We start from the raw sequence: 27,632 nt of genomic DNA, 5'->3' as shown, positions 1-27,632 counted from the left end.
GGAGTGGTGTTGGTTGGCGCTATCAGTGACGCCAGCTACCCCTTTATTTTGGGCCCCCCTGTATTGGGGGACCCTTTGTCTTGCCCCCCCCCCCCCTCCAGCTATGGCGCACTTGAAACAATACATGACCCGATTTTGACCAGGAAGAAGCTTTTAAAATCTCATGATTCCCGCGTCTGTTAAAAGGTCGAGACTCATACAAACGTACAGACATTTACGGAAATTGCCTGAAGTAGAAACTTCTACGACTACTACTACTACTACTACTCCTGTTACTACTATTACTACTACTACTACTACTTCTACTACTATTACTACTACTACTACTAAACCACAGAGATAACGAAAACAGACCTTAGCATGCTAAACGATACCTTTAAGAATAGATGCTACCTATGTGATATGCAGTGTAATACACCTCTCACTTTCGTGCTTATTACTTAAAAAATGTATCGAGCGGTCATTTAAACCGTTGGTGCAAAGCAACTTCAACCTTATGTCGGGATAAAGCAAAGACGAACCTCTGATAACTTATCAACACGTCTAATGTACGATAATTAAAACCATTAGGCAGGACGGACTGATGTACAATAACTTCCCTCTCCATACGCGATGACGTCATATGGTACGATAGCTCTGCCATCATGTACGATAACCTCCCCAAAACGTAAATACGACACAGAATTTACGATAAGACTTATGTTTGGCGTCGTAACTGTAAATTGTCGTCCAGAAAGCGAGAACATAAATATTGCCAGCGACACCCGAGCCATTTGTAGGGTGGCGGAACAGACGAGAGGTAGACTTTCTCCCCACTATGGAAAGGTGTGGGGGTGTTATCTGCTGCCCACCCCGGCCTTACCACTGGCTAGGATGAGGTCTGGGGGCTGTCTTTTGCCCACCCAGGCCTTGCCAAGGGCTAGGGTGAGGTTTGGGGGCTGTCTTTTGCCCACCCCAGCCTTGCCAAGGGCTAGGGTGAGGTTTGGGGGTTGTCTGCTGCCCACCCCGGCCTTACCACTGGCTGGGGGTGAGGTGTGGAGACTATCTGCTGCCCACACCACTGGCTGAGGTGAGGTGTGGGGACTGTTTCCTGCCCACAACACTGGCTGGGATGAGCTGTGGGGGCTGTCTGCTGCCCACACCACTGACTGAGGTGAGGTGTGGGGACTGTTTCCTGCCCACAACACTGGCTGGGGTGAGCTGTGGGGGCTGTCTGCTGCCCACACCCTGACTGAGGTGAGATGTAGGGACTGTCTGCTGCCCATAACACTGGCTGGGATGGTGTGGGGGCTGTCTGCTGCCCACACCCTGGCTAGGGTGAGGTGTGGGGGCTGTCTGCTGCCCACAACACTGGCTGGGTGAGGTGTGGGGGCTGTCTGCTGCCCACACCACTGGCTGAGGTGAGGTGTGGGGACTGTTTCCTGCCCACAACACTGGCTGGGATGAGCTGTGGGGGCTGTCTGCTGCCCACACCACTGACTGAGGTGAGGTGTGGGGACTGTTTCCTGCCCACAACACTGGCTGGGGTGAGCTGTGGGGGCTGTCTGCTGCCCACACCCTGACTGAGGTGAGATGTAGGGACTGTCTGCTGCCCATAACACTGGCTGGGATGGTGTGGGGGCTGTCTGCTGCCCACACCCTGGCTAGGGTGAGGTGTGGGGGCTGTCTGCTGCCCACAACACTGGCTGGGTGAGGTGTGGGGGCTGTCTGCTGCCCACACCACTGGCTGGGGTGAGGTGTGGGGGCTGTCTGCTGCCCACACCACTGACTGAGGTGAGGTGTGGGGACTGTTTCCTGCCCACAACACTGGCTGGGGTGAGCTGTGGGGGCTGTCTGCTGCCCACACCCTGACTGAGGTGAGATGTAGGGACTGTCTGCTGCCCATAACACTGGCTGGGATGGTGTGGGGGCTGTCTGCTGCCCACACCCTGGCTAGGGTGAGGTGTGGGGGCTGTCTGCTGCCCACAACACTGGCTGGGTGAGGTGTGGGGGCTGTCTGCTGCCCACACCACTGGCTGGGGTGAGGTGTGGGGGCTGTCTGCTGCCCACACCACTGACTGAGGTGAGGTGTGGGGACTGTTTCCTGCCCACAACACTGGCTGGGGTGAGCTGTGGGGGCTGTCTGCTGCCCACACCCTGACTGAGGTGAGATGTAGGGACTGTCTGCTGCCCATAACACTGGCTGGGATGGTGTGGGGGCTGTCTGCTGCCCACACCCTGGCTAGGGTGAGGTGTGGGGGCTGTCTGCTGCCCACAACACTGGCTGGGTGAGGTGTGGGGGCTGTCTGCTGCCCACACCACTGGCTGGGGTGAGGTGTGGGGGGCTGTCTGCTGCCCACAACACTGGCTGGGTGAGGTGTGGGGGCTGTCTGCTGCCCACACCACTGGCTGGGGTGAGGTGTGGGGGCTGTCTGCTGCCCACACCACTGGCTGGAGTGAGGTGTGGGGGCTGTCTGCTGCCCACACCACTGGCTGGGGTGAGGTGTGGGGGCTGTCTGCTGCCCACACCACTGGCTGGAGTGAGGTGTGGGGGGCTGTCTGCTGCCCACACCACTGGCTCATCTCTCCTGCATACGTCAGGCAAAGATGGTGTAGGGTCGAATGTTACGAAGCGTTACGTCGCCCAAATGGTGCGTTACGAAGCGTTACGTCACCCAGATGGTGCGTTACGGAGCCTTACGTCACCAGATGGTGCGTTATTTCACCCGTCCCGTGCGTTACGAAGTTACGTCACCTGGACCTTGCGTTGAGGCATTACGTCCCCCAAATCGTACGTTACGGAGCGTTACGTCACCCGTCCCATGCGTTACGAAGCGTTACGTCACCCAGGCGGCGATAACAACTTTCTCCAACACGTCTGTTGACCACCGCACTCATATTAACACCAGCTGACTGTTTTGTGGCTGTATTAACACCAGCTGACTGTATTGTGGCTGTATCAACACCAGCTGACTGTATTGTGGCTGTATCAACACCAGCTGACTGTATTGTGGCTGTATCAACACCAGCTGACTGTATTGTGGCTGTATCAACACCAGCTGACTGTATTGTGGCTGTATCAACACCAGCTGACTGTATTGTGGCTGTATTAACACCAGCTGACTGTATTGTGGCTGTATCAACACCAGCTAACTGTATTGTGGCTGTATCAACACCAGCTGACTGTATTGTGGCTGTATCAACACCAGCTGACTGTATTGTGGCTGTATCAACACCAGCTGACTGTATTGTGGCTGTATTAACACCAGCTGACTATTGTGGCTGTATCAACACCAGCTGACTGTATTGTGGCTGTATTAACACCAGCTGACTGTATTGTGGCTGTATCAACACCAGCTAACTGTATTGTGGCTGTATCAACACCAGCTGACTGTATTGTGGCTGTATCAACACCAACTGACTGTATTGTGGCTGTATCAACGCCAGCTGGCTGTATTGTGGCTGTATTAACACCAGCTGACTGTATTATGGCTGTATTAACACCAGCTGACTGTATTGTGGCTGTATCAACACCAGCTGACTGTATTGTGGCTGTATCAACACCAGCTGTCTGTATTGTGGCTGTATTAACACCAGCTGACTGTATTGTGGCTGTATCAACACCAGCTGACTGTATTATGGCTGTATCAACACCAGCTGACTGTATTGTGGCTGTATCAACACCAGCTGACTGTATTGTGGCTGTATCAACACCAGCTGACTGTATTGTGGCTGTATCAACACCAGCTGACTGTATTGTGGCTGTATCAACACCAGCTGACTGTATTGTGGCTGTATCAACACCAGCTGACTGTATTGTGGCTGTATCAACACCAGCTGACTGTATTGTGGCTGTATCAACACCAGCTGACTGTATTGTGGCTGTATCAACACCAGCTGACTGTATTGTGGCTGTATCAACACCAGCTGACTGTATTGTGGCTGTATTAACACCAGCTGACTGTATTGTGGCTGTATCAACACCAGCTGACTGTATTGTGGCTGTATCAACACCAGCTGACTGTATTGTGGCTGTATCAACACCATCTGACTGTATTGTGGCTGTATTAACACCAGTTGACTGTATTGTGGCTGTATTAACACCAGCTGACTGTATTGTGGCTGTATCAACACCAGCTGACTGTATTGTGGCTGTATCAACACCAGCTGACTGTATTGTGGCTGTATCAACACCATCTGACTGTATTGTGGCTGTATTAACACCAGTTGACTGTATTGTGGCTGTATCAACACCAGCTGACTGTATTGTGGCTGTATCAACACCAGCTGACTGTATTGTGGCTGTATCAACACCAGCTGACTGTATTGTGGCTGTATCAACACCAGCTGACTGTATTGTGGCTGTATCAACACCAGCTGACTGTACTCAGTGGTTACTGTATCGACCCCAGCTAAAATACACACACGTGGCAAGGTGGAACACAGGATATATCGTGGCCATCTTTGAGGAGGGAGATGGTGGAATAGCACTGAGTTACTGTTGGGTTACATTGGCTTGGCTTGGCTTGGGTTGGCTTGGGTTAGGTTGGGTTACTTTTTGTTATAAACGCTAATCGAGAAGGAGTTGGATGGTACGTCACAGGGTAGGTAGAAGGCAGGAGACGCCATCCCATCTAAAGAGTCAGGTTTGGAAGTATGGATTTTCAAGCAGACATACGAAGGGGGAGGGAGAAAGACTTTTAAATTTAAAAAGACATGTTTGAGCACTTTTCCAAATGGATTGGGCTTCAGTAAGGGTGTCAGGCAAGACTTGGGGGGGGGGGGGTGTCCCTTAAGGCCAATTATAACTCTGATTTATATATATAAACAATCTAAACCTTGATTTACATATATAAACAATCTAAACCTTGATTTACATATATAAACAATCTACCAGCAGGACTGGATTCATATGTTTATGCCAGATGTTAAGGCCACGAGAGACGTGAGGAATTATCGAGACCAAATGATAGATGGGTCTAGATATATATATCTATAATCCGACCCAGGAGTGGATTTCTATGATTCTATTTCAGAAGGACCCAGGAGTTGACACTAGTTGTCAATCTATTGTCATATTCAATAGACATTCTACAATGGACTTAAATTGGACTCTGTTTATCAGATCAGGTGAGTCCATTCTGACACGCATATAGAGGATGTCTACAGGAAGGCGACAAGGGAAGTGAGCCATAGGAAGAGGTGAGAGGCGGTAAGGTACCACACAGTGGAAGGAAGAATGAAAGACCAATTGGACAACATGGACGGGTACAAAATACTTTGGAAAACGTGGATGAATGACAACCAGATGCCATAGCCAGACACCGAGATGGATTCTTGCTGGTAAATATGTAAATATTATTGATGGATGATGGTGTATGTGCGCACCAAGTGATGAACGGATGAGTAACGTAAGCAGTGTATAGTGGATGTACGAGATGTTGTATGATGTAGCAGAGGAGGTTCAGAAGATGAGGGGCCACCCCACCTGTGTAGAACTCCCTCCCCGTACAGTACAGCCTCCCCGTACAGTACAAGAAGTGGGGCCTCCCCCGTACAGTACAAGAGATGGGGCCCTCCCCCGTACAGTACAAGAGATGGGGCCTCCCCGCACAGTACAAGAGATGGGCCCTTCCCCGTACAGTACAAGAGGTGGGCCCTTCCCCGTACAGTATAAGAGATGGGGCCTCCCCCGTACAGTATAAGAGATGGGGCCTCCCCCGTACAGTACAAGAGATGGGCCCTTCCCCGTACAGTACAAGAGGTGGGCCCTTCCCCGTACAGTACAAGAGGTGGGCCTTCCCCGTACAGTATAAGAGATGGGGCCTCCCCCGTACAGTACAAGAGATGGGGCCTCCCCCGTACAGTACAAGAGATGGGCCCTTCCCCGTACAGTACAAGAGGTGGGCCCTTCCCCGTACAGTACAAGAGATGGGGCCTCCCCCGTACAGTACAAGAGATGGGCCCTTCCCCGTACAGTACAAGAGGTGGGGCCTCCCCCGTACAGTACAAGAGATGGGCCCTTCCCCGTACAGTACAAGAGGTGGGCCCTTCCCCGTGCAGTACAAGAGATGGGGCCTCCCCCGTACAGTACAAGAGATGGGGCCTCCCCCGTACAGTACAAGAGATGGGGCCTCCCCCGTACAGTACAAGAGATGGGCCCTTCCCCGTACAGTACAAGAGGTGGGCCCTTCCCCGTACAGTATAAGAGATGGGGCCTCCCCCGTACAGTACAAGAGATGGGGCCTCCCCCGTACAGTACAAGAGATGGGCCCTTCCCCGTACAGTACAAGAGGTGGGCCCTTCCCCGTACAGTACAAGAGATGGGGCCTCCCCCGTACAGTACAAGAGATGGGCCCTTTCCCGTACAGTACAAGAGGTGGGGCCTCCCCCGTACAGTACAAGAGATGGGCCCTTCCCCGTACAGTACAAGAGGCGGGCCCTTCCCCGTACAGTACAAGAGATGGGGCCTCCCCCGTACAGTACAAGAGATGGGCCCTTCCCCGTACAGTACAAGAGGTGGGGCCTCCCCCGTACAGTACAAGAGATGGGCCCTTACCCGTACAGTATAAGAGGTGGGCCCTTCCCCGTACAGTATAAGAGATGGGGCCTCCCCCGTACAGTACAAGAGATGGGCCCTTCCCCGTACAGTACAAGAGGTGGGGCCTCCCCCGTACAGTACAAGAGATGGGCCCTTCCCCGTACAGTATAAGAGGTGGGCCCTTCCCCGTAGAGTATAAGAGATGGGGCCTCCCCCGTACAGTACAAGAGATGGAGCCTCCCCCGTACAGTACAAGAGATGGGGCCTCCCCCGTACAGTACAAGAGATGGGGCCTCCCCCGTACAGTACAGGAGGTGGGCCCTTCCCTCTTATAGCACCAGTGGGGAACCAATGGCATAACGCAGTGTCATACTTTCCCCCCCAAGGCACACACACACACACACACACACACACACACACACACACACACACACACACACACACATAAACACTTTCATTCAACGTTGAGCGGCGTTAGTCGTGTGGTGGCTGGTGAGGTAGACGCCTGGCAACGGGTTCGAAGCCCGTCCCACTGTTGTCGTCGCAGAAAAAAAAAAAAGTATTGCCACTGGGAAGAAAACGGGGCAACGGTACGGTCCTTGAGGGGGGGGGGGGGGTCAGGTCGTGCTCAAGTGTTGTGAGTCGTACTTAAGAGCACACTTGAGTGGTCGTGTTGGGTGTAAAGTGCCCAGCAAAGACACTTAAAAGTGTAGTGTAAGTGTGTCGTCCTGTAGTGGGTTCACAGATGACGGCAACCCTGTGTTGTGATGTCACCCTCAACCTCGTGACGTCACCCTATACCAGTGTGACGTCACCTTAAACCACGTGACACCACCGCAAAAAAACCGTGTGACATCACTCTGAACCGTGTGACGTCAGCCCCAAATCCGTGAGTCATCACCCTACAACCAAGTGACGTCACCCTAAACCACGGGCGACATCACCTCAAACCGTGTGACGTCACCCTCAAAACGTGTGACGCCACGATAAACCACGTGAAGTCATTCAAAACCGTATGACATCACCCTACAACCGTGTGACATCCCCTACAACCGTGTGACATCACCCTACAACCGTGTGACATCACCCTACAACCGTGTGACATCCCCTACAACCGTGTGACATCACCCTACAACCGTGTGACATCACCCTACAACCGTATGACCACCCTACAACCGTGTGACATCACCCTAAAACCGTATGACATCACCCTACAACCGTGTGACATCACCCTACAACCGTGTGACATCACCCTACAACCGTATGACATCACCCTACAACCGTATGACATCACCCTACAACCGTGTGACATCCCCTACAACCGTGTGACATCACCCTACAACCGTGTGACATCACCCTACAACCGTGTGACATCACTCTACAACCGTGTGACATCACCCTACAACCGTGTGACATCACCCTACAACCGTGTGACATCACCCTACAACCGTGTGACATCACCCTACAACCGTGTGACATCACCCTACAACCGTGTGACATCACCCTACAACCGTGTGACATCCCCTACAACCGTGTGACATCACCCTACAACCGTGTGACATCACCCTACAACCGTATGACATCACCCTACAACCGTGTGACATCACCCTAAAACCGTATGACATCACCCTACAACCGTGTGACATCACCCTACAACCGTGTGACATCACCCTACAACCGTATGACATCACCCTACAACCGTGTGACATCCCCTACAACCGTGTGACATCACCCTACAACCGTGTGACATCACCCTACAACCGTGTGACATCACTCTACAACCGTGTGACATCACCCTACAACAGTGTGACATCACCCTACAACCGTGTGACATCACCCTACAACCGTGTGACATCACCCTACAACCGTGTGACATCCCCAGACCAACCCCTCCCCCAACACCAACCGTTTCACACTCTAAATCAAACAACGCCCTCCAAATCCCTCCCTCCCTCCCCAACCCCACCCTAACTCTGCCTCCAAAAACCTCCCCCTCCCCCCCTTCCTTCCCCCCTGGCACACCAGGACTCAAGAAACAATCTCTGTGGACGGGTTCACAACACACACACACACACACACTCGGGTCAACTCCAAAATAACAACAACGCCACGAAGAAAGTTCTCCACAACCTCCCAGATACCTCCAAACCAACAACCTCCCCCCCCCCCCGTAAACAATGTGTGGCAAACAACTCCATCCTGCAAAGGGGCGGGCAAACTACCACAAACAAACAGACTGCCACTAAGAGCCCTACAAACAACGCCTACAAAAACCATCCGGCACAAGGCGTTACCTACAACCCCTCTCCTACACCGGCCAGTAAACAACCTCCAAACCTCTCTCTAGATTGCCACGTGCCTCAATCCTCCCAAATATGTCTTCCTCTAAAACATCCTCCCAAATATGTCTTCCTCTAAAACATCCTCCAAATATGTCTTCCTCTAAAACATCCTCCAAAAATGTCTTCCTCTAAAACATCCTCCAAATATGTCTTCCTCTAAAACATCCTCCAAAAATGTCTTCCTCTAAAACATCCTCCAAAAATGTCTTCCTCTAAAACATCCTCCAAAAATGTCTTTCTCTAAAACATCCTCCAAAAATGTCTTCCTCTAAAACATCCTCCAAAAATGTCTTCCTCTAAAACATCCTCCAAATATGTCTTCCTCTAAAACATCCTCCAAAAATGTCTTCCTCTAAAACATCCTCCAAAAATGTCTTCCTCTAAAACATCCTCCAAAAATGTCTTCCTCTAAAACATCCTCCAAAAATGTCTTCCTCTAAAACATCCTCCAAAAATGTCTTCCTCTAAAACATCCTCCAAATATGTCTTCCTCTAAAACATCCTCCAAAAATGTCTTCCTCTAAAACATCCTCCAAAAATGTCTTCCTCTAAAACATCCTCCAAAAATGTCTTTCTCTATAACATCCTCCAAAAATGTCTTCCTCTAAAACATCCTCCAAAAATGTCTTCCTCTAAAACATCCTCCAAATATGTCTTCCTCTAAAACATCCTCCAAAAATGTCTTCCTTTAAAACATCCTCCAAAAATGTCTTCCTCTAAAACATCCTCCAAAAATGTCTTCCTCTAAAACATCCTCCAAAAATGTCTTCCTCTAAAACATCCTCCAAAAATGTCTTCCTCTAAAACATCCTCCAAATATGTCTTCCTCTAAAACATCCTCCAAAAATGTCTTCCTCTAAAACATCCTCCAAAAATGTCTTCCTCTAAAACATCCTCCAAAAATGTCTTCCTCTAAAACATCCTCCAAATATGTCTTCCTCTAAAACATCCTCCAAATATGTCTTCCTCTATAAGATCAAATAAAAAAAATAATCAAATAATCAAAATAATTAAATAATTAATACCGTATGATGGCTCGCGCGCGCACGCACGCACGGGGTCAGGAATAGTGAAAGTGAAGACATGTCTCCCCGCACCATATTAACATCCGTGTTAACATGTTAAATCTTCCTCAGTACATGTTAACATCCGTGTTAACATGTTAAATCTTCCTCAGTACATGTTAACATCCGAGTTAACATGTTAAATCTTCCTCAGTACATGTTAAAATCCGTGTTAACATGTTAAATCTTCCTCAGTACATGTTAACATCCGTGTTAACATGTTAAATCTTCCTCAGTACATGTTAAAATCCGTGTTAACATGTTAAATCTTCCTCAGTACATGTTAACATCCGTGTTAACATGTTAAATCTTCCTCAGTGCATGTTAACATCCGTGTTAACATGTTAAATCTTCCTCAGTACATGTTAACATCCGTGTTAACATGTTAAATCTTCCTCAGTACATGTCAACATCCGTGTTAACATGTTAAATCTTCCTCAGTACATGTTAACATCCGTGTTCACGTTTAATCTTCCTCAGTACATGTTAACATGTTAAATCTTCCTCAGTATATGTTAACATCCGTGTTAACATGTTAAATCTTCCTCAGTACATGTTAACATCCGTGTTAACATGTTAAATCTTCCTCAGTACATGTTAACATCCGTGTTAACATGTTAAATCTTCCTCAGTACATGTTAACATCCGTGTTAACATGTTAAATCTTCCTCAGTACATGTTAACATCCGTGTTAACATGTTAAATCTTCCTCAGTACATGTTAACATCCGTGTTAACATGTTAAATCTTCCTCAGTACATGTTAACATCCGTGTTAACATGTTAAATCTTCCTCAGTACATGTTAACATCCGTGTTAACATGTTAAATCTTCCTCAGTACATGTTAACATCCGTGTTAACATGTTAAATCTTCCTCAGTACATGTTAACATCCGTGTTAACATGTTAAATCTTCCTCAGTACATGTTAACATCCGTGTTAACATGTTAAATCTTCCTCAGTACATGTTAACATATCCTATAATTGTTTAGACTATTCCCGTGGACCAATCACAGTGGAGGGGAGAGACCAAAGACCAATCACAGTGGAGGAGAGAGACCAAAGACCAATCACAGTGGAGGAGGGAGACCAAAGACCAATCACAGTGGAGGAGAGAGACCAAAGACCAATCACAGTGGAGGAGAGAGACCAAAGACCAATCACAGTGGAGGAGAGAGACCAAAGACCAATCACAGTGGAGGAGGGAGACCAAAGACCAATCACAGTGGAGGAGAGAGACCAAAGACCAATCACAGTGGAGGAGAGATACCATGGACCAATCACAGTGGAGGAGGGAGACCAAAGACCAATCACAGTGGAGGAGGGAGACCATGGACCAATCACAAAGAGAATAGAGACCATGGACCGAACACAAAGAGGAGAGAGAGAGAGAGAGAGAGAGAGAGAGAGAGAGAGAGAGAGAGAGAGAGAGAGAGAGAGAGAGAGAGAGAGAGACCATAGACCAATCACAGTGGAGGAGAGAGACCATGGACCAAATCACAGTGGAGGAGAGAGACCATGGACCAATCACAGTAGAGGAGATAGACCATGGACCAATCGCATGTAAAGAAACCACAGACCAATCAGAGAGGAGGATTGAGAGACCATAGACCAATCACCTCGGGTCGTATTCTCGTGGAAAAGAAAGAGAAAGTACCTGTGTGTGTGTGTGTGTGTGTGTGTGTGTGTGTGTGTGTGTGTGTGTGTGTGATGGTACACCTACACAGAGTTAAAGAGACGGGGCAACACTGAGTGTGAGACTCCATATTATCTCCCTCACGTCTCTGTTAAAGAGACCCAGAGTCTGTTGACAAGGAAGTATCTACCAAGCTAGATAGATAGATAGCAAAATAGGTAGGCTGATAGATAGATAGCAAAATAGGTAGGCTGATAGATACATAGAAAAATAGGTAGGCTGATAGATAGATAGCAAAATAGGTAGGCTGATAGATAGATGGAAAAATAGGTAGCTGATAGATACATAGAAAGATAGGTAGGCTAATAGACAGATAGAAAAAGAGGTAGGCTGATAAATAGATAGCAAAATAGGTAGGCTGATAGATAGACAATTCGTACCGTCGTGGTGCGTGATTGTACCGTGGCGTACATGGTGATAAACAACAGAACATTCAACATACCCACGTCAGAATGATTATTCAAAATATTCACTCCTCAGTTCGTAACAAGGGCCCTCCAAATATTCCTACAAGACCAGCGCCCTCCAAGCCCCTCCTACAAGATCACCCGACACCATCGCTTCCCAAGACCTCCTTCAAGATTCCCCAGCTCAAGATGTGGTCTCAAAACATGAATCCCGGCCGTGGTGAGTCATACGAATATTTTCCACGCCAACCACTGAATATTCAATACACCAAATATAACAACTATGACAGTAGAATAATAGAATATCTAGATATGATGTGACATCAATCTATAATGACACAGATATTCCAAAATTTGTATATAGCTGCCAAATGGCCGTCACTCAAGGGTGGGCCGTTTTGATAACTGTTTCTTTCCCTTACACGTCCAAACTCTGCAGCTCTCCACCTTCTCATGTGTTTCCCAATAACTATGACCTGCCACGGTTCCAGAGAGAGGGTTTCCCAAATCCTCCAAGATTCGTGCATACTTTCCCTTGTCTTTTCTTCTTTCCCTTTCATAATACTTGGCACTGAGGCACTCCAGCCCCTCCAAATAGGTTGGCACTGTCTAAACTGCCCAAACTAGCCGTGACCCGACCTCCTCCCACCCCCACCTCGGGTCACCAGACCTGACGGAACTACCATACTGCTAATTTGAACCTCGTATCATTCACCACCATCTAACAACCCTTGAGTACGACTGTACGATCGTTAAAGTACGACGGTACGATCGTTACGTACGACGGTACGAGTACTGGGATCCTGATGGCCTGTCTTGTTCCGCCGCGCTGAAGGGTCGTTCCACCGTACTTTCACCCAATCCAGGGCGGAAATGACCCAATCCAACTCGAGCCTGTGTAGCGGGGTCGTCAGTGCCCCCACTAAGCTATTCCAGCGGCAAATTTCCGCTAACAGCTGATCACATGAGCTGAGCAACCCTGTCACATGAGTTATGACACACTTGGGAGTGTCATGTGGCCAGCAGATCCTGCACTGTAATTATATCATAATATAATTCACTGTTATAGATTTAGTTATCAAAGCATTAATGTGTTTTTTATCACTTATACGTTGGTTTATCACTGCCTGGTTGTGTCTAGCATTAACCACAGCTCAGTGTCGCTCGCCCGTCATTCACCTCGTCTGTTGGGTGTGACATAATGACCCTTGACCTAACCATCAAGACTCGTACCATCTTGCTCAAGGGTCGTAACGACGTGGTTGAAGACTAGATAGAAATCAGGACATTCAGACAGATGGTCTAGATAGATGGTACAGGTAGATGGTCCCATATTCTACTGCTGTCTGCAGATGAGGTCAATGGGACAAGATGGGATATATCCCTCTCATGGCTGAAGGTGGTGAGGTTTAAGTTGACTCTTGCTCTCATGATCACCCCTTACAGGAGCAGGGGCAGTGTTCCTCCTGCTGGTGGTGGTGGTCACCAGGACGAAGGGGGTGCAGATCTCGCTGGACCTTTCGCAGCTGACGAAGCCTCAGCACCTGCAGGCTATGGAGGAGCTGACCGTCTCCACCTTCCTGGCCGTCCCCACCACCACACTCTTCACGCTCTTCATGAACCCCCCAGCCATGAAGGTGAGTCACCCTCCTCCCTTGCCCCACCATGTCATCATCATCATCATCATCTTCCACCATCACCACGACCCCCCCTCCCTCACGCACTTTCACTTGCGTGCATCTTCCTCGGGGGCCGTCAAGTCACTTTCCCCCATCTTCTGGTCCCCGTCGTCACTATCCACTATATATATTGTGTGTCACCTTCCAGTGCCACCCACCATCTTCCGCTATCATCCACCACCCTCCACTATCATCCATCATCTTCCACTATCATCCACCACCCTCCACGTATCATCCACCACCTTCCACTATCATCCACCACCCTCCACTATCATCCACCATCTTCCACTATCATCCACCACCCTCCACTATCATCCACTATCGTCCACCACCCTCAACTGTCATCCACCACCTTCCACTATCATCCACCACCCTCCACTATCGTCCATCACCCTCCACTATCATCATCATCTACTACCCTGCAATACTCTCCTTTAGTCATTGATCTACCCCTCCACTACCACCATTACCCCCTCAGTATACACCAGTGCCCTGCTCCATCCTCCAGCACTATCTATCTACCCTCCATCACCCTCCAGTACTATGTATCTACCCTCCATCACCCTCCAGTACTATGTATCTACCCTCCATCACCCTCCAGTACTATGTATCTACCCTCCACCACCCTCCAGTACTATGTCTCTACCCTCCATCACCCTCCAGTACTATGTATCTACCCTTCATCGCCCTCCAATACTATGTTTCCACCCTCCAATGCTATGTTTGCACCCTCCAGCACTTTGTATCCACCCTCCAGTACTATGTATCTACCCTCCATCACCCTCCAGTACTATGTATCTACCCTCCATCACCCTCCAGTACTATGTATCTACCCTCCATCACCCTCCAGTACTATGTATCTACCCTTCATCGCCCTCCAGTACTATGTTTCCACCCTCCAATGCTATGTTTCCACCCTCCAGCACTATGTATCCACCCTCCAGTACTATGTATCTACCCTCCATCACCCTCCAGTACTATGTATCTACCCTCCATCACCCTCCAGTACTATGTATCTACCCTCCATCACCCTCCAGTACTATGTATCTACCCTCCATCACCCTCCAGTACTATGTATCTACCCTCCATCACCCTCCAGTACTATGTATCTACCCTTCATCGCCCTCCAGTACTATGTTTCCACCCTCCAATGCTATGTTTCCACCCTCCAGCACTATGTATCCACCCTCCAGTACTATGTATCTACCCTCCATCACCCTCCAGTACTATGTATCTACCCTCCATCACCCTCCAGTACTATGTATCTACCCTCCATCACCCTCCAGTACTATGTATCTACCCTCCATCACCCTCCAGTACTATGTATCTACCCTTCATCGCCCTCCAGTACTATGTTTCCACCCTCCAACGCTGTTTCCACCCTCCAGCACTATGTATCCACCCTCCATCACCCTCCTGTACTATGTATCTACCCTCCATCACCCTCCAGTACTATGTATCTACCCTCCATCACCCTCCAGTACTATGTATCTACCCTCCATCACCCTCCAGTACTATGTATCTACCCTCCATCACCCTCCAGTACTATGTTTCCACCCTCCAGTAGTATGTTTCCACTCTCCAAAACAAAAAAATGAAGTTTAATCATTCATATTCAATCTTTCATGCTTTTTGAGGGTACTGTACTTTTGTATGATGACCATTCAAAATGAGTGATACATCATAGATAACTGACTGTACCTAATGTTTCAGGATAGTAAATCTATAATTACCTGTGCTGCAAGGAAGTGTTCAGTAACTGTATTTTGACAGGGCATGTCCCACCTACTGAACGGAAGTGTAGATACCCTAGAATTTGGTCAACAGCAACAGATGCAAAAAGAACAGCAGGAGAGGCAACAGCAAGAGAGACCACAACAACAACATCAGAAGACCGGCAAGTCTCTGTTTTCCAACAACGAGGTAACCTGTCATACTTTTCCTTAACCCACATCATACATATCCATCACTCTAGGCAATAAATTCCCTCAGCTGTGAATGTTAACATAAAATATGCAGATTTGAGAGAAACCTTAATGATGAATTAATGTGGACTTCACGATGGCATAAGCTAATTTGAAGATCCAGGCATCATAATAATCACCTAAAAGTATTAATCCTGAACACTGTGCATCTTATTATCCTGCTCCTTTACTTTGAGATGGTCTCATCATTCTACATGATTCATCATGTAATCCTCTGTTCCTGAAGTGTACCGTGAGCTCAAAGCAACTGAGAATTTATCATCTTGCAAGTTCACCCTGCTTTAGTTTTCTCTGTTGTAAATATCCACCACTGAAGGACTTTCTGTCTTATTTACTTTGTATCACAAGACTGGAGGTCTTGTCTGCACTGTATCATAACTCTCACTGGAGGCTTTATCATATTCTTGGGTCACACCAGTGTATGGCTTGCGTTATAAGTTCACAGCATTAGAAAAGAAGCAAAGCTCTAACATCATTTTGCTAAAGCATTTGCTGTTTTGTAACTTTCATCAATGGGTGTTTAGTCTTAGATTCACACAACAGGTTGGTTTGCTGTTTTCTATGACATTACAGTATATTTCAGGTTATAGTGTATTGTAAATTCACACCTACAGAGTTTTCCTATGATGTAACCTCACACCCCTGGAATTGCTATGTTGTAAGCCCAAAGTAAGGTTAGAATGACTCTGGTAAATATACACCCAAATTAGTATCATTATCTCTTTATATATGAGATAACTTAGTTACATATTAACCAGGGGTGGGCCTGGCACACATATGCCTATGACTGCATTAATGAGGACCTTCTAATGCCTCCATAGGTCATTAACTTGGACCATCTTGTTTTGAGCCAACTTACTCTTCATGTTTCACCATATTTCTCGTATTAGTCTTGACTATCTCAATGACTCGTGACTTCACTGGTATTGCGTATGAATATTGTCTTGAGTAACACTCATGGAGCATTACCTTTGATTGTCTTGTTAACTTGGGTGTCATTCACTTCAAATGCTTTCTCTCCTGTTTAATTTCTTATGGCTTTCCCTTTACTTTTTCAAGTAGTGTGTCATCTTTACCATCTCTCTATTTACCTCTCATATTCTGTTTACAGTGTTTTTATTATTCTATTGTATATGAACTTCCAACTGTTATTTACTGTGTTCAGTTTTTCACTGCTGTCATTTTAATCCCCAAATGATGTGTTTACTGCCACCTCCTGTTCTTCCATACCCACATTTTATCTTATTCACTTCTTCACTTGAGCATTATCAAGTAGATTATCTCTTAACTACCTTGTAGTTAACCTCCCCAAGATTTGCTTATGTGTATGTGTTTGCTTGCACACATACACCTCCATTTATGTTATGTATTTTGTTTATATCTTCTTGTATATCTCACAAATAGTTTACCTATGCATTACCTTCCATTTTACCTTACTGTCTGTTTTATCTATTTTCAATATATCTAAACCAGTTTACAGATGTAGTTTATCTTTTTTTTTTATTACTGGTTCTCTTGCAATCCCAGATATTTCCTGTTTACAGCTTTCTTACATCCTGAAGTATAGTTAATCTTGTTATTTTTCGACTACATTCCTCTCTCCTTTCTGTGCCTATTCTAGTTTGTCTACTGTGTACTGTCCTTACTGTAAACTGTCCTTAATTTGTACTTTCTTGAATTTTGTATATATTTTTTACTCGACAAAGTTTATGTGTATATAGTTATATGTTTTCTTCCCTTATAAAGGCTGAGATAGACTACTTGTTTATTCCACTTTTCTTTCATCATCCTTGCCTCTCCACATGGTAGGCTGCCGAGTTGCCAGCCCATTTAGCTGGCAAGGACTCTGATTTGGAGGCCCGTCCAACAGGAGTGGAGGGCTTAGATATGGGAGACCATCTGCTAGATGGCAAAGACACTAACTTGGAGGCCCATGTGCTAAGTGCAGGAAAATCTAAATTAGGGACAAATCGGACAGATGTGGAAGACTCTTATTTGGGAGCCCATCTGTCGCATGTGGAGAACTCTGACTTAAGGGCTCACTCACCAGGTGTGGAGGACTTTGACTTAGCTAGTGCCCACTTACCTGGTGAGGAGGAATCTAAATTAGGGGTACATATGACAGTTGTGGAGGACTCTCATGTTGGGGCTCATGTAATGGGTGTGAATGACTCAGACCCTGGGGTCAACCAAACACATGGAGAGAATTATAAATTGAAGACCTCTCAGGTAGAGGACTTGGGGACCCACCTGGAAGATGTTGAGGACTCTGACACTGAGGCCCATCCGCTGGATGTGGAGGGCCCTAGCTTAAGGGACCATCTGTCAGGTCTGGAGGACTCAGACTTAGGTGCCCATGAGGTGAATGTAGCAGACTCTAATTTGAGGGATCCTCTGTCAGGTGTGAATAGCTCTCATACAGGGAGTCATCCTGTGGGTGTGAAGGACTTGGGGGCCCATTTAATGGCTGTGGTAGCCTCTGACTCACAGGCCCATCCATCAGGTGTAAAGGACTTTGACTTGAAAGACCATGAAATGGGTGTGAAGGACCTTGACTTGCAAACTCGTATACCAGATGAGGATGGCACTGACTTTGGGGCGGATGTAGCTGGCATAGAGAATACTGAACTTTGGGCATGTATGGCGGGCCTGAGCAAAGAGAACACAGATATGGTGAGGGCCATGGTAAGTGGGGAGCTATCAGGGGTACTGTTGAAATTGGTGCCCACGGATGAAGACTTCCAAGAGACCCTGCAGTTGCTGCACAGCCTCAGGACCTGTCGCTGGTACCCCAGTAGCCCTGTACCCCAACCCAAGGTAATCTTTTAACCCGTTGTTTTTGTTAATCCTGATGTTATTATTCCAACAACTGCTTGTTCTGCCCCTGCATATGGTGTTGCTTCTGTACCACTAACGTTATCACTATTACTGACTGTAACCACTGTTGCTACTACTATAATTTTGTAATAGTTTTCCAATTTTATTAGTAAAGTATTTTTTGTATCTTTGTTCTTAATATATACTCAACAGCAGTCTTCTGTAAAGGATAAGCTGATGATATAACTGTGTTCCAAAATCTTTTCTTATATTTCAAATGTGTTTCAGTACATTATTCATATGGGCTTCCATCAGGTAGAGGCTCTGAAAGTTGGTGAGTCAATGCCAAAAGAAGTGGAGCAGCGTCTGAAGGTCCTGACGTCAGGGGAGGAGGTGGAAGCTGGTAGAGCAGCTGCCCATAGAACTGCTTCCCCTATGCGGGTCGACTTACAGCAACTCAAACAGATGCTAGGCTCAGTTTTTTCCATCACTAGGAACCATGGTTAGTTGTTTTGTATGTCTTTCTTTCCTTGGTTGTTTTGGATGTCATTCTTTCCTTGGTTGTTCTGGATGTCTTTCTTTCCTTGGTTAAGTTTATGTCTCTTTGTCCCTGGTTCAGACCAAATCTCTCTATCTGGATAAATCTACGCCTCACTCTTCCCAGCTTAGACCATCTTATTGTCAACAGGTTAGTTCATGTCCAAGTGTCACTCATTCAGCTCTTTTTGCACTCATCCAAGTGGACTCCACCTGCTTGTACTTAAGCCGTGAATGAAAAGTCACTTTTGGCCAGGTTGTATCATTCGAATACAAACTTTCCACAGAACTTCTCACTCTAAAGGAGTGCATCCCTTCCCTGCTAATGATTGTAGCACAGCATTGAAGTTGTAGGAATCCGTAGAGAAAGGGCACTTGATAAAATTCACCTATAAAAATGTGCATTTGAAAATCTAAGCACTGACAGTAGCATTTGCATAGAATTAATTTCTCCCTTGTCCATGATTCGTGTGTTCAGTCTGTCCCATTGTCTTGCATCATTACTCTTCACTTTATGTAACCCCTTTGTTTTTCCATCCTGATTTTATGCTTTTGTAAATCTATCATCAATGAAATTTATGTAAATTGATCAACTTAAGGAGAGATTGGGTTGTAATTAAAAAATTCATCTTTTCTTTGTACAGAACAGAGAGAATCCTTCATCATATTACTTGAAAGTACTATATCTCCACATCAGGTGAATCCAGATATATAAATTATACAAAATAATCATATGAATATTTCTCTTCACAATACCTTCGACTGTCTTTTTTGAGTATATCAAGTTAAGGTAGGCTTTACGGAAGTCTGTATTTATGTAGGTCATTCAGCTGAATTTTACTTCATTCAATTTTAAGCATACTTCAGTCTTTGTGTTAGGGGCTGCAAATTCTAGCTTCAGAGTTGCCTCTCGAGGTTATTCTAATTCCATCAAACAGTAACAATATCCCCCATAAAGATTACCTTTATGCAGCAGATGTGTTTCATCCCTGAATCACAGTTTCTCCCACATAGATAGCCCTCTGATTACCTTAGCTGTTTCCTCTCACTTCAAAATGGTTCTCTTTCCTTCTAGAAAAATAAAACTTTTCCAACAGAGATGACCCACAATTTGAAAATTAGCCTCACAACAACAACAACAACAACAACAGCTCTTGCCACAGAGATGGCCTTTCTTGAAACATGACCTATTTCCTCCTACAACCACGAAGGTAACCCTCTTTGACAGTAGGTGTTTTACCCATAAGAGCAGCATCTCTTACACAAAAACAATCAGCCTATTTTCCACACAGTAACCATAGCTTTTCCACTCCAGAGACAGCTCCCCTGGACAAGCTGGTAGCCACACTCTACATCAGCAAGAAGTTCAACTCTTTTGGTTTGATGGTCGTCAACCATGTCTTCTCTGCCGCAGAGTATTCTCTCTGGGTGAGTCATTGGGCCCACAACTCATTTACTCAATCAGTTACATATTCAGAAATTACCAGTAAGTCGGTCCTTCACCCAAGTTAGTCAAGCAGTTGGCTGGACAGTTACGCATCAACTGTTTAATCATTAGCAATTATTAGTCATTCAGCAGTCAATTACCTGATCAAAACTGTCAGTTAGTCTTCGGCAACAGTAATTCATTCAGTCACCTAGTTGTTCATTCACTCACTGAGAAGTCACTTGGCCCTTCATTTACTTAGCATTAAGGCAGTCTGCCCAACAAACACTCAGTCTGTCATTATGAAAGTAACTCTGTTAATCAGTTTTGTAACACTAACATTGTTCAATTGTTAAATCCACTGTCACTTTGAATCCTTGCCTTTCATCCCTTGTTCACAATGAACACTTACAGCCCCTATTCACATTGAACATTTCCCAGTGTGATTATATACTATTGTTCATGTGAAGGTAAAAATGATCACACATAATCTGGTATGCATTGAAAACTGCCAACTGTATGATTTCTCCGTTAATGCTAAAATTGCAGTCTTGAATTCTGTATCCTTTGTTAGAACTGATTGCTGGTATCTATTTACATAAAATCTGCCAAATGTAGAATTTTTTACTGTTTATGAAAACTACCAATTCTTCAGTCATTTTATCTATCAAAACTTTCAGGCACACTGATTCACCATATTACTTACAGTTTGATAAGCACCTGCAAGGCACCAATGTGATTGGAGTGCTTGCTGGCAGCAACTGGGGTACAGCTGCTGATGAGCCACTAGTGCTGGGTGCCCATTTGGATACTGTGTCTGGAACACCAGGTCTAGATGATGATGGGTCAGGTTTGGCAGCACTAGTGGAGGCTGCCAGGGTCCTCTCCTCCAGTGGTTGCATCTTCACCCACACAATCTTCTTCGTTGCCTTCGATCTGGAGGAGATAGGTTAGTTCAGTTGTCTGTTGAGGATTTCCATGTAGAGACGAGACACTGCTATCACAATGCTAGCACAATATTTTACACTGATTTGGATGAATTGCAGAGACATTTTTTCAGACAGAGTAGGTGTCACAGTATATACACGAGACTTCTTCATACCATACAGTTGAGAGATTCTGGATAATGCAGGGACATCCTTATCTTTTAAAGATCCTTACACAACTATGGTAATCACACTACTGAGAAACCCTTAGTGTTGAAATACTTTCTCAATACCCAAACACACACTTTTAAGATGCATGGCTGAGAGAGCTTCATATTCTTAGGACATTTCCCTGGTGCTGCTTATTGTATGGTATGTGTATTTATTTTGTTGTAAGCTATTCACCTTTTTTTCATGTAACACATAACAGACTCATCCTACTGATATAAAGTACTGTGTGGTAAATTCATCTCACTAATGCAGTTTGAGATGTATCAAACTGACCTTGCTGAAGCGTTCTGGTACAATATTTGGTAAGTTATCCCCTGTTTTATACAGTGCAGTTGACTAAGCTCAGTACTTGCATGGTGGCAGGTACACAAGGGTCGCTTGTGTTCGTCAAGGACTACCTGACCTCAGCCATCATGGATAAGTTTGGCATCAGACAGGTGACGGGGGCCTTCATCCTGGACTGTGTCTCCAACTGGGACCCGCAGCCTGGTACTCAGGTCAGCCTTAGCACCATACTTCCTTGCTTATATACATATCACACAGGCAACCATGACTTCATCTCTCTCTTCACTTCCCAATCACACATACAATCATGACTTCCTCATTCCTACATTGACTTCCCAATCACCCAACCAAAACTTCCTCATCCTTCACTTGACTTCCAAGTCACATGTACAGCCATTCTTTTCTTGACATCCCAATTACTTGAACAATCATGACTTCCTCATCCTTTTTATTGACTTCCCAATCACATGTACAATGTTGACTTCCTCATTCCTCACTTGACTTCCCAATCCTTTACATGATTTCCCAATTGATCACAGATATGTTATCATTACCATCATACTCTCCTGCCACTTCATAGACATCCATGCCAGCTGTTATTGCAATAGATGCTGAAGATTGCTTAATATACTGGACTAATTTTGTGATCAACACGATAGGTATAATTAAATGACGAGCTGAATTACAGGACTGGGAAATGATTCAGAGAGGTCTCGACAAACTAGCAGAGTGGTAAGACAAATGGCAGATGTAATTTAATGTATATAATGTATATAATGTATATAGAGGGGCAAGTATGAAGTCTGTTGGGGATGAGAGAGCTTGGGAAGTGAGTCAGTTGTTGTTCGCTGATGATACAGCGCTGGTGGCTGATTCATGTGTGAAACTGCAGAAGCTGGTGACTGAGTTTGGTAAAGTGTGTGGAAGAAGAAAGTTAAGAGTAAATGTGAATAAGAGCAAGGTTATTAGGTACAGTAGGGTTGAGGGTCAAGTCAATTGGGAGGTGAGTTTGAATGGAGAAAAACTGGAGGAAGTGAAGTGTTTCAGATATCTGGGAGTGGATCTGGCAGCGGATGGAACCATGGAAGCGGAAGTGGATCATAGGGTGGGGGAGGGGGCGAAAATTCTGGGGGCCTTGAAGAATGTGTGGAAGTTGAGAACATTATCTCGGAAAGCAAAAATGGGTATGTTTGAAGGAATAGTGGTTCCAACAATGTTGTATGGTTGCGAGGCGTGGGCTATGGATAGAGTTGTGCGCAGGAGGATGGATGTGCTGGAAATGAGATGTTTGAGGACAATGTGTGGTGTGAGGTGGTTTGATCGAGTGAGTAACGTAAGGGTAAGAGAGATGTGTGGAAATAAAAAGAGCGTGGTTGAGAGAGCAGAAGAGGGTGTTTTGAAGTGGTTTGGGCACATGGAGAGAATGAGTGAGGAAAGATTGACCAAGAGGATATATGTGTCGGAGGTGGAGGGAACGAGGAGAAGAGGGAGACCAAATTGGAGGTGGAAAGATGGATTGAAAAAGATTTTGTGTGATCGGGGCCTGAACATGCAGGAGGGTGAAAGGAGGGCAAGGAATAGAGTGAATTGGAGCGATGTGGTATACCGGGGTTGACGTGATGTCAGTGGATTGAATCAAGGCATGTGAAGCGTCTGGGGTAAACCATGGAAAGCTGTGTAGGTATGTATATTTGCGTGTGTGGACGTATGTATATACATGTGTATGGGGGGGGTTGGGCCATTTCTTTCGTCTGTTTCCTTGCGCTACCTCGCAAACGCGGGAGACAGCGACAAAGTATAATAAAAAAAATAAATAAATGTAAAGTTATGCACTTTGGAAATAAGAATACTAAACATGACTATCAGGTATTTGGAAATCCATTATCTAAAGTCGATGAAGATAGGGGTCTTTGGAGTTATCAAGAACAGGCTGAAATATCCTAAACACTAAGTTAGCAGGAACATCTAAAACACTGCAACAGTGTGCAGCGTTGTATAAACTTTTTTCATAAGTCTTATACTCTCCAGTGGCCTAGTTGTTGTACAGGAATCAGTCTGTGTTTGACTGTGACTTTCTGCCTTCCTGTCACTGTGCATCACTTTCTCACAGCCTTATTTTCTTTGTATCACTGCATTACATATTACCTTCCTGTATTATGCATCACTGTATATAACCTTTCCTCAATTAGCCCGTCCTGTCTCCGTTACAGGTGGGTGACACTTAAAGAAAGTGCTGTATTTCCTCTTGGCAGCCTCGTAAACTCAACATACCTCTGTCCTGAGTAGCTTTGTCCTCTTAGAATCTTTTCATTCTCAGTCACTGAGGAACCACTGCTTTTTCTGCCAGAATCTTCCTCTGATTATTTCCTGGGGTTTTAGTCTTGATTCTTCCCTTACAGTGTGAAGGCCTGGGCTTTCTTTACTTCTCTCATGGTGTTGCCAGCCTGGTCCAGGGGTTACATTCCATTCTTTAATATACTAGCATACTAGAGTATACTCCAGTTGTATGCCTGTCATGATTCTCAACTGTTAATGTAAGCTTTCCATCCTCAGGACTTCCCGGAGCATTGGTCAAACCTGCTACCCGATGCTGGACATAGTCTTAGCCAGCATAATTACACTGGGGACTTTGCTGCCATCATATACCGCACCCAGGTTGATGCTCACCTAACACACAGGTCACTACAGGTTACTCCTTGTAGCAGGTCACTAATGATCACAAGCCACCAGTGCTTACAGGTCATCACTGTTAACAGGTTGCCCCTGATCACTGGTCACTACTGTTTACAAATCTTTACATACTGCTACTGCCCTTAAGTCACTACTTCTCACATGTAGCTTTCACTTGTCATTACTGTTCAAAGTTTGCTAATTCTGACAATTCAGCACTGCCCTCAGGACCATCTTACAAGCCACACTCATGCAGGCCAGTGTCCTATCGAACTCACAAAGTTCCTAATACCATCAAAAGTCCCTCTTTGAGTGGCACAGTGATACTGTATAGCACTGTGTTTCACCCACAGTGGCATGATGCGATTTAACAATACACCAACCCAGGCTGGCACAATACTATGTACTTCACCTTATGTCAATACATTACTAACTTTCTCTATCTCAGGTTTGCTCAGTACTATGGGGATTTGGACCAACCACAGTACAGACTGGAGCTGCTGGGGTTGAAGGCCCTGGGTGCTGAGATGCCAGACATGAGTACCCTCAAGACCCATTTTGACTTTCTGCGGTCTGACCATCTTCGTTTCTGGTACGTGAATGACACAAGGTCCTTCAACACCATCCCTGCAGTCCTCCTCACTGATACGGGTGAGTTGCGGTGAGAATGTGTGTGAGAATTTAGACTGGACAAGGTAGATTATATGTAAGTTTCATGTACACAAGATATATGTGTGTCTTTTGCAAATAGGTAAGAGTGTGTTTGTGAGTTTCGTAAACACAAGTTATGATCTGCGTAAACGAAGGTTGGAGGGAAAGTCTTATGTGGAAAAGCGTAAGATACCAGTGTTTGTAAGTATGTTGTGAAGCCTAGTCCAGACATGATGTATATTGTGAGAGGGAACTGGACGTACACAAGCAAGGGGCTGTGTGGTGGAGATGCTCCACAGAACTAGAAAATGATACGAAGAATCTGGTGTGAAAAATCTTATGAATGTGTGACAAGAGTTAAGAGCATCATATAGAAGTTAGAGACCGTGAAACAGAAGTATTAAATGAAGGTTAAAGACTGTGAGACAGAAGTGGTGTATACAGGTTAGAGACTGTGAGAATAGTAAATTGTGCGAGAAAGTTAGATATGGTGCACACAAGTGTGAGGTAGTAAGAAATGATTAACCAAATTTGTGGCTATATAAGAGTTAGGAGAGGTATGTGGAAGTTAGGACACATGAGGGAGTCAGAAGTGGTTTACATAAAATTAGTACATGTGAAGAAGGTAGAAATGGTGTACATAAGTTAGGTCATGCCGCTCTCATTGAGCAACTAGGCTTGATAGCTGGTTGGAAAGGGTATCAGAAAGGCAGATATACACAGGAAATATTCCAGCTACTTATACATACATATTCCAGTGTTACCATTCACTGTCTTCTGCATGGTGAAGAATTACTCTTTTATTAATGATTGATTTCAGTCACCACTCGTGGAAGCCATAGGAATGTAATCCTATTAATGTGATCAAATATGAGACCTTAATAAGTAAGATGAATGGGACCCACAGGACCCTACCGTGGAATGATGCGTCAATGTTACCATGGAGACTGCGATGGACCCCTGCCCCAGGGTAACAACACCCTGGGGTTGCTAGTGAAGGTGACGCAGGCTTTAGTCTGGACCATGGCTGACCTGGCCCAGGGAAGATGTGGCCCGCGTGGGACTGTCTCCACGCCCACACTTTTCACCCTCCTTCACCCGTCCCATTGACAACAACCAGGTAAGATCAAGTCACAGTGGTGGGTACATGAGTCGTAAGATGTGGGATGCTACAGAACACAGTCATGGGGTGTGGTTTGTTACACAGAGAAGAGCTTGGCTACTGTAAGTCTCTCTGTCTTAGGTCTGTGGCACTTCCTCCATGTCTCAGGGTACTAGTCATTTCTGTTCTGGTCCTGACTCTACTTGAACTGCCTTCCATGTTGGGGGGCAGATTTCACCTGAGCTGCCTTAACTGTCAAGACCACCTGAATTGCTCTCAATATCCAGACTAAATTCCACCTGAGCTGCTTTCTTTGTCTGGTCCAACACCTTATTAATCTACCCACAACACGTCTCCATGCATAACAACACCTGTCTTCTATTATAGAGCTACTTGTATACAGTGGGTGTACGTACACAGAGTGGGGTAAGAAGGGGTCTAAAACTTATAAACATTGACTAGTCTACTTGCAGGAGACCACAGCCCAAGCAGTCAGTAGCTGGTCAAACAACAGACCCATACAGCATGGCCATTACTGACCTGAAATAGACACATGCTGCATGGCCATCACCGACCCGAAATAGATATACTGCATGGTCATTACTGACCTGAAATAGACAGATGCTGAGCTGGAGTAACGAGGGTTACAACATGTTACATCACAGGATTTACTACTATACCTTATCTACGGTGATTATGGTCATCTTATTACTATGATGATTATGGTTGTCTTATCTAAGATGATTATGGTAAGTCTTATCTAAGATGATTATGGTTGTCTTATCTAAGATGATTATGGTAAGTCTTATCTAAGATGATTATGGTTATCTCTTATCTAAGATGATTACTGATATGTCTTACCTAAGATCTTTATCAATAGTGGTGCACTGGTACTGCTTATTGAAGATTAATTTGTATCAATAATTCATTCGACAATGGCCAAGATTTGTTTTTCTTCTTCTAGAGGTCACAGGGTCATTGCAATATGTATGATAAATTACTTAGTTTAATATTGATTACGTATATTGAGATATTGTAAAACATCAATTATTTTTTGTAATGTCTAACATATGTTGTTTATTGAAATTGGTGGGATTTCAGTTATATTCAAAAGGATGACAGTCAGAGAATTTGATTTATGACATAGGTGATCTCAATGCAGCATCTCCATAATAATTATATCATATCTTTTATTGATGTTTTTGGTGGGTAATAGTTCATTTGGCAATGAATATTTATGGTGGAATATCGTGTGACATTTATGTTAGGATGTTTACAAAGAGTAAATATTGTCAT

General features: G+C 45.4%; 2 protein-coding genes across 4 annotated transcripts in view; one reads left to right on the top strand and one right to left on the bottom strand.

Annotated features, from left to right (window-relative positions):
- The window catches only part of LOC139764889 (phytanoyl-CoA dioxygenase domain-containing protein 1-like), a 40,379-nt gene extending 19,062 nt beyond the window's left edge, over window positions 1-21,317 (bottom strand). Inside the window, exon 1 of the mRNA XM_071691945.1 lies at window positions 21,178-21,317. The gene's annotated coding sequence lies outside the window, so the exon portion shown is untranslated. The remainder of the gene's footprint in view (window positions 1-21,177) is intronic.
- LOC139764874 (uncharacterized) overlaps window positions 1-27,204 on the top strand; it is a 34,556-nt gene extending 7,352 nt beyond the window's left edge. The window contains exons 2-14 of one of the 3 annotated variants that reach the window (XM_071691911.1): window positions 5,105-5,322; window positions 12,101-12,247; window positions 13,474-13,664; window positions 15,480-15,629; window positions 17,501-18,508; window positions 18,824-19,010; window positions 20,361-20,473; window positions 21,180-21,420; window positions 21,992-22,125; window positions 24,467-24,591; window positions 25,032-25,234; window positions 26,142-26,354; window positions 26,799-27,204. In XM_071691911.1, the coding sequence (XP_071548012.1) occupies window positions 5,277-5,322; window positions 12,101-12,247; window positions 13,474-13,664; window positions 15,480-15,629; window positions 17,501-18,508; window positions 18,824-19,010; window positions 20,361-20,473; window positions 21,180-21,420; window positions 21,992-22,125; window positions 24,467-24,591; window positions 25,032-25,234; window positions 26,142-26,344 (2,748 nt within the window). In that variant the 5' untranslated portion in view covers window positions 5,105-5,276 and the 3' untranslated portion in view covers window positions 26,345-26,354; window positions 26,799-27,204. Of the gene's footprint in view, window positions 1-5,104; window positions 5,323-6,996; window positions 7,111-12,100; window positions 12,248-13,473; window positions 13,665-15,479; window positions 15,630-17,500; window positions 18,509-18,823; window positions 19,011-20,360; window positions 20,474-21,179; window positions 21,421-21,991; window positions 22,126-24,466; window positions 24,592-25,031; window positions 25,235-26,141; window positions 26,355-26,798 lie in introns of those variants that run through there. The other 2 variants (XM_071691913.1, XM_071691912.1) reach the window with 2 other exon arrangements.
- Window positions 27,205-27,632: the final 428 nt, after the last annotated feature.

This window comes from Panulirus ornatus, chromosome 51 (assembly GCF_036320965.1).
Source record: "Panulirus ornatus isolate Po-2019 chromosome 51, ASM3632096v1, whole genome shotgun sequence".
NCBI lineage: Eukaryota > Metazoa > Arthropoda > Malacostraca > Decapoda > Palinuridae > Panulirus > Panulirus ornatus.
This window is presented reverse-complemented; position numbering and strand designations above follow the sequence as displayed.